This window comes from Erigeron canadensis, chromosome 9 (genome assembly GCF_010389155.1).
Source record: "Erigeron canadensis isolate Cc75 chromosome 9, C_canadensis_v1, whole genome shotgun sequence".
In the NCBI taxonomy this organism is placed as follows: Eukaryota; Viridiplantae; Streptophyta; class Magnoliopsida; order Asterales; family Asteraceae; genus Erigeron; species Erigeron canadensis.
In genome coordinates this window covers 15364515-15377509 of record NC_057769.1, presented here as the reverse complement: position 1 = coordinate 15377509, position 12995 = coordinate 15364515, and the positions used below count along the sequence as shown (strand labels likewise).

General features: G+C 36.7%; 1 protein-coding gene across 1 annotated transcript; it reads right to left on the bottom strand.

Annotated features, from left to right (window-relative positions):
• Positions 1-3766: 3766 nt before the first annotated feature.
• On the bottom strand, positions 3767-4319 carry LOC122583264. The gene is made up of 2 exons (XM_043755688.1): positions 4136-4319; positions 3767-4008 (listed from the first exon to the last, which is right to left on the bottom strand). Exons 1-2 carry the CDS (start codon positions 4317-4319, stop codon positions 3767-3769), a joined length of 426 nt encoding a protein of 141 aa, XP_043611623.1.
• Between the last annotated feature and the right edge of the window lie 8676 nt (positions 4320-12995).

Genomic DNA, 12995 nt, shown 5'->3' with positions numbered 1-12995 from the left:
AAGTTCAATTGTGGCTGACTCTTCTTTTGATAAACCAGTTGACTTATTTTTATCGGAAAAATGTACCTTCTTTTGAGAATTCTTATGAGTCTTATATGGAGTTAAGGGGACTCCACTAGAAGTAGATTAATCCTTATTCCATATTTTATCAATCTTGTCATGATCTATCTTTTCAAAATCAATTTCATTTGATGTAAAAACAGTATCACATCCCTTCATTGTAAAACATTTAATGTTCTTATCGACAGGACAAGTTGAATTCACTTGACTAGATCCTTTAGGAGCACTAGCATCATAAACTCCATTCTTAGGATCCACTGGTTTAACAAATGAACTTTCAAGCTTATGTTTCTTGTTAAGCTCTTTAATTTTATCAATTGAGCTTTTAGAGCTTTTAGGGGTCTTAGGATCGACCTTTTCAGTAAGCCGTGTTAGAGACTCAGTATAATTATCATTGAATGGACCTCTAACCTCATTATAACTCATACCCAAACCACTTTTGTCTTTTGAATCCCGTGGTACAGGTTTTTGCATCTGCATTGATCTTATTAAAACAGATCCCCTAATTTGATCTAGTCTTGTATTAAGCTTAACTATCTCCAACTTTGCATCAACCAATTCTTTCTCCTTTTTAGAAAAGTCTTCAGTTAGTTGAGCGTATTGTTCATTTCCCACTTTTTCCATCAAGACTGGCTCTTTTAATTTTTCTTTTAATGCAAGAATATCCTTATCAGATGCACGAATCTTATCTTGATAAAGACTTTCTTGTTTTACCATCCTAGAATTTTTGGCAAACAAAGAGTCGTTTTCCTTTTTGAACATGTTGTTCTGACTAGTTAAGTTAATAACTGACTTATTCAAAATAAACACCTCAAGTTTCAAATCTGACACCATTTTACAAACGTCAATTATAGAAGACAAAGAACAAGATACCTTCTGATCTGCAGCCTTGCAATCTGCCATGTATGCAACAAAGTCTTCAGTTGTCATACCTTTAGATATCACGAAGTTCTTCATTTGCTCTTCAATGCTCTTCATAGAAATGTCATCAACAAGACTCGATGACTCTTCCTTTTCTTCAGATGCTTTCACTGCTATCATTTGTTCACTCTCAGATCTTACAGTCTCAGCAACATTACATACATTCTTCTGAACTATCTCACATGCACTTTCTTCACTTGAGTATACAACATAATCAACTGTTGCAGCTACCTCATCATATAATTCTACCATGTAGGCATGATTCGAGGTATCATCGGATTGTGTATCCCACTGATAAGTACCATCTGGATTCTGAACAACAACAGCCTTTGACTCCGAAAATGGTGACGAAACTGGCTGTTGTGGAGTAGCAGGATATGTAATCATTGCTTGCGTTTTATGATTACTCGGAGTAATACTGCCTTGATTGTAATTTTGACGACCAGCAACGGTATTATCAATCCTCTTAGGTCGTTGACACTCTCTTGCAAAATGACCAAATCCATTGCAGTTATAACATTTCACCTTGGATTTGTCAAAGCCTTTAGTGTCATTACCTATAGGTTTCCCAGTTCTCTGAGTGAATCTTCTGACCTTAATAATGAGCATAGCTAGCTGCCATTGTAGATCCATTTCTTCCAAATCATCAGGATCTATCTGATTGTAATCCTCATCAATTACTGCAGGATCAGTAATCTTTCCTCCGATAAATGCTTCATGAGCATTACAAAAGGGTGAGTAAACACTCATTCTACCTTCTGCAGAACTCATACTCATTGGCACAGAGTGGAATGATTGTACATTGCTCTTAACATTCGCATGTGCATTATCATAAGCAACATATCCAACAATACCTTCAGCATCTACTATTGGTGTAGCTTCTGCACCACTTAGAAATGCATTGTTTCCCGAGCTAGAACTTACTAAATGAACAGACTTAGCATGATATAAAGATGGATCTTGTGTGAAATCCGAGTGAGTATCTTTAATTCTTCTCTTCATGTCTCTGTTCTTCAGCTTGGAAACTACCTTTTCAAAGTCCCATGTACTGTAATCCTGATCATCTTGAAGTTAATGAACATAATCAGTCCATGTCTTAGGCAATGAGTCCAAAAACTTATCAACTAGCTCAGTTTGAGGATAAATAACCTCAAAATACGACAACTCAGTGGTCAAATGACTGAATCGAATAATAATCTCGTCAAGAGATTCTCCTTTCAGTCCATTAAAGGCTTCATACTGGCGCTTCAGGAGTTTGATACGATTCTTCTTCAAGGTTACATCGTCCTCACAATATCTTTCAAGAGCGTCCCATAAGTCCTTTGAAGTAGTGTACTTTTTGAACAAATGTACACTATCTTGAGGCAAGGCCATAGTAAGAGTAGACAAGGCCTTTCCCTCAATTGCACATCTTTTACGTTCTTCAATCGGCATATCAGCATAAGTATACCTACCGATCACTCCATTCTTCTCATACGAAGGCCAATGAAAACCTTGAGTTATCACAAGCCACATTTCCATGTCAGTGAGACGAATGTAGTCTTCAAAACGTCTCTTCCACATCCAATAATTTTCCATACGGAACAATTTTGGAGGTGTGTTTCCACAACCAACCTCATGATCATGCATGATCATCTGGCTGATAAGTATGGCATTAGGAGAGTTTGCGGCAACTGGTATAGTCGTCATTTCGAATCTTTCAGTAAACAAATCAAACGAAATAACACTAAGTTCGTGTAATACGAAGTACGAAGTATACGTGGCACGAAGTATACGTGGCACGAAGTATACGTAGCACGAAATACGAAGTATACGTGGCACGAAACACAAAGTATACGTAGCACGAAGTATGAAGTATACGTGGCACGAAACACGAAGTAACACTAGTCACGACCTAAGTCACGAAGAGTGGTTCGCGCTGACGTGGCACGAAGTTAACACGACGTCAACAAATGACGTGAACACGAACACAAAGTTCACCTCGTGCTGACGTATGCACGAAGTAACATGAAAAAGAGCACGAAAAACCTTTTTAACACAAATTTCGAAATGAATTTGCAATCAATAGCCAATCAAACGATCTTCAACCTTCTGATAATCAACCTTAGGGCTCTGATACCACTTGTAATGTACCCTATTGTTGCGTGGATCGTAATAAGACGTGATTCATTATGTCAAGAGTGTGGAATCCTCTTGAGATAACTAGATTGCTATTGCCTTTTGCTAATTAATGAGCAATTAACCAACCCAAGGAGATGCACAAGGCTTGTGGTTCGTGTAGGAGGTCACACGAAGGAACAATTAACCTTAATTCGTAATTTCGTGAATATTTTCTAAGATTTTCCAAACGATTAACCTAATTCTGTAGATTAGGTCTTGTATTTATACTAGTTAAGTATTGGATCGTGTGGGCTTAGGCCTTAATCAAAAATTAGGCCCGAAACAATAAGTCATTCGACTTGCCTCGTGCTGACGTCAGCACGAGGTTGTTCCTACATACGGATGACGTCAGCACGAGGGACGACCTTTGACTCTTTGTTTAGCTTCGTTTGGCTCGTACATAACATCCAATCATCGTTCAAGTGTTCTACGATACTTATAAACCTTGATTCTATGTTCTTGTACCTGCAAAACAATATATAACACACAAACACAATACAAAACATAAACAGATATAATATTGAAGTTCAAACGTAATCATTAAATATCAACACAAGTTCTTATTTAAATGATTACAAACATAGTTCCTAAAACATAAACGATAATCAAATCTATGTTGCGATTGTCACAACGAATCTGCATCTACAATAGGCGATTGGGGGTAGGAGTTATTCTGAAACACCCAACTAGATTGAAAGTTTCGGTTCCCACGTCCATGTCTTCGGCCCCAGTATTGCTGCCCGCAACCCCTACCTCTGCCCCGGTATTGCGACTGTGGCTGTTGAGAGGTGTTGCTGCTGTTCGGATCAGAAGGAGTGGACTGCTGTTGGATTGGAGTAAGGGCAGGAGCGGCAGGAGTGACAAGAACTGATGAAGATTGTTGTTGTCAGGATTCACGACGAAGCACTTCATCAGTAATCATGGTAAGGGCCAGATCCCAATTAGCATTTTGGGAGTTGATCAATGATGCAGTTGCAAAACTCGGGGGATAAACCTCGAACAAGTTGTAATACAAGATGCTGCTCGGGAACAGGTTGATCAACATCAACTAGTTGGTTGGCCAAATCTTTGAGCTGTTGACAATAATCTTCCACCGAGTTACAGGCAGCAAGCGTCAGATTGACAAAGCGGGTTTCTAGGGCCGCGACTTTGGCTTGCTTGTTGCTCAAAAAAATCATTTCCAGTTTGAGCTAGGTGGTGCATGCAGATGCTTTGGTGTCAAGAACACGAACAAGAAGATCGTCAAAAATTGTACTATAGATCCATTGAGAAATAAGGGCATCTAACTCCTTCCAAGATTCATAGGAAGGATTAGTTTTGGCAGGGGCAAGGGTTGCATCGAGATGATCCAAGACTTTGTAGACGATGGCGTGAAACTTAAAGAGTTTCACCCAAGAGGAGTATGTAACTTTAGATCCGCCTAGCGTGCGGATCTTGCATGAATGTTTGAAACTGAATAGGCAGGGTGGAGAGATTTTGCAGAAGAATTGGTTACAGGTTGGGATGTCTCTGCTTTGTCATCTGACTTAGCTTTGTCATCTAAGGTTGTCATGGTGGCAGACCAGAACTAGAATTGAAGGGTAGGGAAGAATAAGAAAGAGAAAAAAAAAGAAAGGAAGGAGGTAGTCAGAACCGTAGCTCTCATACCATAAAAGTTTCTGTATCCCTTATTTCTGAACGAATCGATACAATAAACAGGAGCCCCTTATATAGGGTAAGAGTCCTATGTAAACCCTACCACTAAATTAGGGATAGATCTATCTAATAATTACACATAATCGTAAACATTATAAAATACAAATATGGTCATAACTAGTCCCTCTAAATATGTCGGCTAAGAGTAAAGATAGAAACTTTCTCAAAAACATAATAATTCACTTTAAATCCGGTTTTTCCTATTTACATCTCCCCCACACTTAAGTTGTACATTATCCTCAATGTACAATAAACGAATAAAGACTATGGGAAATAGGAAAAAGCAAATAAAAGAGTAAAAGAACTTAGAAACTTCCCGGATTTAATGTGTGCTCCAAATGCTCGGTTGATTCCAAATATAAGCAATAAACTTTATTTCAACCGCATTTATCCTTAAAGCTCTAAACACACTCAACAAACACATTAAAAATACAAAAATAAAAATAAAAAGAAAAGAGAAGAAAACACAAATAAAAGTTAAACTAAAAATAAAATAAAAACTAAAAACTATAAGTACAAAAAAATAAACAAACTAAATTAAAAAGCAAAATCTTTTTGTATTTTGTTGTTTTCATTTTTTTTTTTGGATTTTTAAAGTTTTAAAAGTGAAGATTATAAAATGACAATTATAGTAGATAACATGAAAAATAAAATTAAAACAACCTCGGGTTGTCTCTCAAAAGCGCTAATTTTTGTTCGAGTCATTAGCTTGACTCCACCCTTATTTACTAGGTAGTAGGGTGTCTCCCCCCACACTTAAGTGTAAGTGGGGGTGATAGTAGCAGGACATACCTTCCGCCAATAAGTTACCTAACCAACAATAGAAAGGAGCATATGTATGATCAGAAGGATGTATGTCTTGTTGAACCACACTTGCTGGTTTCTTCATGTCTAGAGGGAAATCTACATGATCATCTTCTTTTGAAATGACTTCTATCAAAGGCAATGGAAGTAATTCGGCCTCTTGTGCGATGATCTTACTCAATATATCACCAGGCTCCATGACGTCCTTTAAAAACTCATCCATCGTCATGTCACCAAAATCAGACGGTGAAAAAGTACCACCCGGCTCCATGAACTCCTTCAAAAATTCCTCCATATCGGAATTTACCTGTAAAAGTACAAACAAGAAACCCCGTGAAAAGCAAGTGTGTAAAACGAAGTAAACTAAATAAAAATAAATAAATAAACAAACAAACAAAAATTATCCCTATATTATACTAAACTAATAAAACAAGTAACTTCCTCATAAGTAAATACAAGAAAGGACCGAACTACAAAAGTTAACAACTACTAAACAAAAGTCCCCGGCAGCGGCGCCAAAAATTTTATGTGTGAAATCGAGTAATAAAATTTATAAACACGAACTACAAAAGGACTGACTACAACACACTTGCGGACAGTGTACCCGATCGCATGCAGCATAGTAAATTCGGTAAATCCGAAGTCGATCACAAGGACTTTGTAAGCAATTGTTAAAATAAAGTAATTCAGATTAAAAGGGGGGGTTTTTATGGCCGAGTTTCCACGTTGCAAGATTTAGTAGAAAAAGTTAGTAATCCCGTAGGATTAATCGCAAAGAGAAGTTTTTGTTGTATTTAAACAATAATTTAAAAGGGACACCTACTTGGATCAGCTCACATGCCAATCATCAGGTCTAAACATTACTTGAATTTGTTGAACGACTCAAAAGATAGACAAGAGGAACTTCCGTTATTCTTGCCACTTCAATTGCTCTAAATATAGTTATCGCTTCCGCGTTTAATTTCTATTCAAAATAATTAAGCATTAAGATCCTGAGTTGATTTTTACGAAATAACCTTTAAAAGCTTTCTTCCGAACTGCTTATTCACCTAATCAGATTCCTCTATCATAAGTGTTTACACATTCAAAGTGAATTTAATTGTTTAAAATCTTTATCATTAGTTTCTTCTGAACTCCAACGACTTTAGGTTAATTATAGACCGATCAACCTTTTCATGAACTAATTGATAATGACATAGATTTATCCGAACTTCAAATTACAATTATCAATCAATTAATATAAAAAATAAAACAATATTTAAACTCAAATAAATGTGAATTTTCGATTAAACATAAAAATCATGTTCAACAATTGCAAGTAACATTAAACTGACCCTATGACATGCTTACTATCCAAGCTGGTGCAAAGAGAATTAGCTACTCATGACAAGACAAATAAAACAAACTATCATCATATAAATATAATCCATAAGAGTAATTGTATAGTAATAAAGTATTGCAATGTTATAACTATTAATAATAAAGTGCGAATTAAATAAAGAGATCGAACTATATTGGAGAATGTTATGATAATCGAATCACCACTGCTGCTCGCCAGAAAACGTTTTGTTTTCTGCCGACCTACGAATTAAACCTTTTGTTTTTGTCTCCTTACGGCTCCCACACAAAACGTTTCTGCCGACCTACGAATTATATCCCCTCTATAATGCATAGTATATGATATTTATATTATGAAGTTTACTTGTTGCCTAATCCTCTTTTTCTGCCGAGTTCTCACAAGGATGGGCCAAGCCCATCTATGGCTTTACATGATGTTTGTTCAAGTCCAAGTAAATGGCCTTTTTGCTTTCCTCAGCTCATTTTTTTACCCTTCTGTGTTGCTCACGTTTGATTTTCTTAGACAAACTCACATATGCCATTTTTGGTCCAAGTCTTCTACTTCATATTTATGGAGCACGTATAGTCACATTTTCCGTCTATTCAGCTTCAATCTTCATATCTTCGCAAATGATCTTTATTCAACCCACTTTTATCATATTTCATTTTATAGACCTATATTTGAATAATTAACATATTAAGTATAAAAGTCTATAGAAATGATAATTATACAAACATAAAATAAATAAAAGAAATGATATCGCTTAAAATAAATATATATAAAATAGGGGATATCAAGGCATAAGCCTCATAAATTACCAATCCTTAAAAGGGTTGACATACTAAAATATTCCCGGCAAGATATAGGCACGGACATGGTTTTCTACACTTCGTAGATCATACAACCTCCGTAGAGCAAAATCACCAGGCATAATAATTTCCATTCATAATGCTTTCATAATCACCAGGCCTATTACACAAAAATCAATCTATGCATCCTAGAAAAGCATATATGATATATACCCATACAATCTAGATAAATGCCAAATGCATAAAACTTATATACCCTCGGGAAAACCCGAAACCAAAATATATCAGAGGCCACGAGCCTACGGTCCTGTATAAAAATTCTTATCTATGTTTAAGAAGGCCGAGACCACACTCCCACTTCTAGCTCATAAAAAGTCTTATATTTAGACTCCCCTCCGCCAGGACGGAGGTCAACATATACACACTTAGCCATTACCCTTAAGCCTAAGAGGCTTGATGATATACCTCCCCGTAGATCCGGAAGGTCATACATAGACTACTGCAATAATTTCTTTACAACATCCGAATATTTAAGGATTTACCCATTACCAACAACACCTTTCACAATGCGTAAGTCGAAGATGTCCTCGTCTCATTCTCTTTGACATACCTAGGGACTTGGAAAAAATCCTCTAAACACCTTTCACTAAGATAGACTTACTCAAATAGTTACCTAGGCCCCAGCCTCGCAACCAAAACAAGTAAGATATTCCCCAAAAGAAGCTCAAATAGCACATAATTAGAGCCACAAGGATACAATCCATAGATTATAGCATGCAGCCTTTTGGGCAACCAAAAATATAAGACATGGAACCCCGCGGGTGGTTGCCTCCGGAACCATGCACTGATATTCCTAAACCTATAGAAACATAGAACACCAACACCCCTTAAGAGACGCAAAACAAAGGGGATACCCCTTCTAGAAAACAAACAAAAAACTAGAAACCCTTTAAAACAATATCAATTACTTTAAAGGGATATTATACATAAATAAGTACAAAATTACCATAGCAAATACCCTTCACTTAATACAAAGAATACCTTCAAAAATTGGAAGGCAATGCCCTTCGAAATTGGCCAAACATTGGTCTTACTAAGACCATAACGTTTTATATTATTCCTAAGTTGAATAAACGGTGCAACCTAGCAACTGTATAAGTATTTATTAGATACTATGTTAACTCTTTGATCTCAACTCACATTCGACAGTTGTTTAAATGGTTTAATGGCTTAACTACAAAGTTTAGACAAATCTTCGTAATGGCTAATTTATGGAGTTGTTCATATGTGAGTACTGAGATGGAAAGAAGGCATGATATAAAGGTTCCACCATTGAAGGGACCAAAATCACGAATATCCGACCTAAAAAAGGTTTGAATTATTTTGTATACGACAAAGAGACTTATATGTCCAATGTCGTAAAACCTATGACCCGAAAAAGGTCAAAAAGCGGTGAACACACCCTTATCTTTAACCATTATGAAGGGTCGCTCCCTATCGTATTACCTATCTTACCACGTACATATCTATTTACCAATAAAAGACATGCTACTAAGGCTCAATGTATGATAGGGACGCCTACATAACATATAGCCATATCGTAATCGGAAGAACAAAAACTTCCATAGCGAAGCATGCACCAACAAAAAGACATGGAAAATATGAAGGTGACCACCTTCAATACCATGCAGACTATAATCAAATGTGAGACACTGAATAATCGAATGGTGGTACCTTCGAGACCATGCATATACGCTGGATTGTCCTTCAAATTTCCAGCAAACTTCCGCACTACCATATGAAGGCCATATATGTGACCCCGATAGGTTCAAGAATTACTCACAAAGCAGTAAAAAGGTGGTTCGGCATGATGATCCCTTCATAATATATCTTTGAAGCCTAAAAAAAGGACTTCCGAATATATAAAGAATAAATCATCACCCGAAGCCCATAAAAAAGCTTGAAAGAGGTAACAAGGATGGTAGCCTACATAAACTACTACCAATGTCAGAAAATAGAAGCCGAGGATTCCTCGGGAACTTTGAAGAAACTGCCCATAACAACAAAGATGATACCTCTAGTAATGAAGAAGATAATTACAAGAAGAGAATAGTCATTCAAAGACATCAGAATCAATCATATATGAAGAACATATCCCGCGCAAATATATTCTTGAGACATCAGAGATGCCTTCTCCACATGACGAAGAGCAAAATTCCCTAAGTTTGCAACACTTGCTCTACATTAAAGGAAAGAACCATAAGAAGATAACCATGTGGTCTACGGAACAAGGACACAACCACATGAAGAGTAATGGCACATCAAGTTCATCAATATGAGTAGTTACTAAATAAAGCGAAAAAGGTGGAACAACTCGATGCAACGAAAATATGACCTCTAACTTGAGGGATACATCACCGGTTGTTTACATTATGCATAACAAAAAGATGCGAAGATATATTGATGTTTTATGAGGAAGACCGATAAAAAGAAACCCTCTCATAGTATACCTTCATGCCACCTCACATTACTACGCCTAGATTTATTCACCGCGCAAGACGCTCATGGCAAACGATCCGTCCTAAGACAGCCTTCACTCAAAGGACACCATGCCGCCACCGAAACAGAAGCATATCACTTCATGATTATTCATACCATAAGAATGTTCTCAATTTCCTCCGTTACAAGACTCACTAATCTCCGTAAATCCACGACTACTCAAAACTTCATAGCAAAAAGTGAGATTCGAAGATCAAAGGTCCATAAACAATTTCTAGCGAAGACCACATCAAGAAGCCTTCGTGAAAGTACTTTACAAAGATCGCTCACTACCTTATCTCATTTGACAAAAGTCACAATTTGCAAATCCCTGAGGGCGAAAAACATTCAAAGGTATAATAACACGGACAACGAAGCCTCATCCCAACCATTTGATCAACTATTACCACTCATCACTCGAATGAAAATATGTAGAAAAGGTCAACATTGGATGAGTCTAAAGATCTATCAAAATTGGAAATCTCTAGTCCTCCGAGCAAAACTTTTAGCAAATCTCATTCGGACTAAATTGTACGAAGATTGGAGCGTTAGAAAATGAAGAAGTAGAGTCTAAAGTCATAGCCATGGCAACCTCTAATCCGAGCCATGATACGAAGATCACCAAGCTCGAAGATATTATTAATAAATAAATAGCTAAAAAAGCTACAAATCCCTTCCTTAAATATAGTAAATCATATCCCAATTATAAAGGGATAATGATGGCAAGCAAATCGGATAAACATGGCAATGATATCCGAAATCCTAATTAGGGTTAAAACCCTAACTTCCTGTCCAAAATTACCCTCTCCTATATAAGGAGGGGAAACCCCATTCATTCGGTATGATGACAAATCAACCGAATACACATATACTCATACGATCATTGATTGAACACAAAACCCTAATATAAGTCGAACACGATTCGACAACCATCAACAATCCTTAGTTGGCGTAAAGGAACACCGTTCCTACCTTCAGGGAATCGACAACAAAACCTAAAACCCTTTAGGGTTCATCTCTCATCCTAACAAATCCTAAGCACCCATAGTTGGAGTAAAGGAACACGGTTCCTACCTTCTGGGAATCGCCAACAAACTCTTAAACCTCAATCATTCATCCATGAACGAATCCCCTTGCCGGAGTCATCATCAACTATGTGGTTTGGTGTACAATCACCAACAAGATCAAAGATCCATAAAGGTAAATGGAGATTTTTGGATAAGAAATAGAAGCTGCTCTATTAATTTCATTCAGTCAATCAAGTCTGCTTACAATGAGAAAAATAAGCCCCTATTTATAGCCACATAAGCTATTTCCTATGAATTAACGAAATATAATAATAAAATAAACAAAAGGCTGTCATGGGCAAAGAACAACTACTAATTTATCAACCAATAGGAAATGGACAGACAAGCTTCTAGAAAGATTCCTCCGACAAATGACCCACAAACCGTTAAAAATAACGTTGTCACACATTCCTTCCTTATCCCTGTTGTCACACCCCGACTAAGGCGGAAAACTCGGGATGCAAGATAAAGTACACGTGCACATGGATGTTACATAGGAATAACTAAATGTATGCATAGATTAAACAAAGATAAACAAACACATAGTTCAAACAAGTAAACATAGCTTACAAACCCAAGTTTAAGATGTAATCAAATAAAGTACGAGATAAGCTCCCACGCAGGGGAAGAAGTCAGGCATGTGCCATTAAACACATAAGTTCACATGCAACACCAAAATCCTAGCCTGGTCTGCTACAGGACATCATGCTAAGTTCCTTAACCTCCTCTAATGCGATTCACATGTTCACCTGAAAGGAAGTACTCAAAAGTGTCAACACAAAGGTTGGTAAGTTCGTAGGTTTTGTAAACAAATGTCAAGTATGGTGCCAGGTCGAAATATCATCAAGATCCACACAGTAATATGGCTATCAACTTACTTATAATAGCAAGAATCAAGTGTTAGAAATATAAATAGTGCTTAGTTGTAGTTAAAAACATTGTAAGGTTGAGGGGGAGCTTTTGTAAGTTTCCTTAGAGTATAAATACCCCTCAAACCTTCCTTCCTTGTAACACTGATAACTCATTTCTCATACATTTACAGATTGAATGTAACAAGATCATTTCACACGCATATTTGTCTCTCTCAAGAACACACACTTACACACACTAACCACCATTGTTGAATATCTATCTTCCGCATCAAAACACGAATCTATTGCAGTTTTACATTTGGTATCAGAGAAAAGCAACAATCTGTTGAAGATCCAGAACAAATTCTATACAGATTTGTGTTGTTTTTGTTCAAAAGTTTAAAATTCGTGTTCAAACAAAACCGTCTCTGCTTTTCATCATTTCTACATCAATTTTCAATCAATTTTCCTGTTTTTGTTCACAAATCCATTCTAAATCACCTCAGAAAACATCATGTTAAAATTCAGAATCCAATTCACTGTATTTATCTAAATCCGAAATTGTGGGAAAACCGCCAAAATTTTGGGTTTGAATTTGAGTTGATTTGATCTATAATTTTGTTGCTAGGGTTGTGCGCGATCGAATTCTGATTTCTGTTTTTAAATCAAGTTCTAACACTCAAAATTGAGTAAGAAAAGAGCAAATCAGTGATTCTGCACGACTATTGTGTCGTATCTGCTGTTCTTGAGG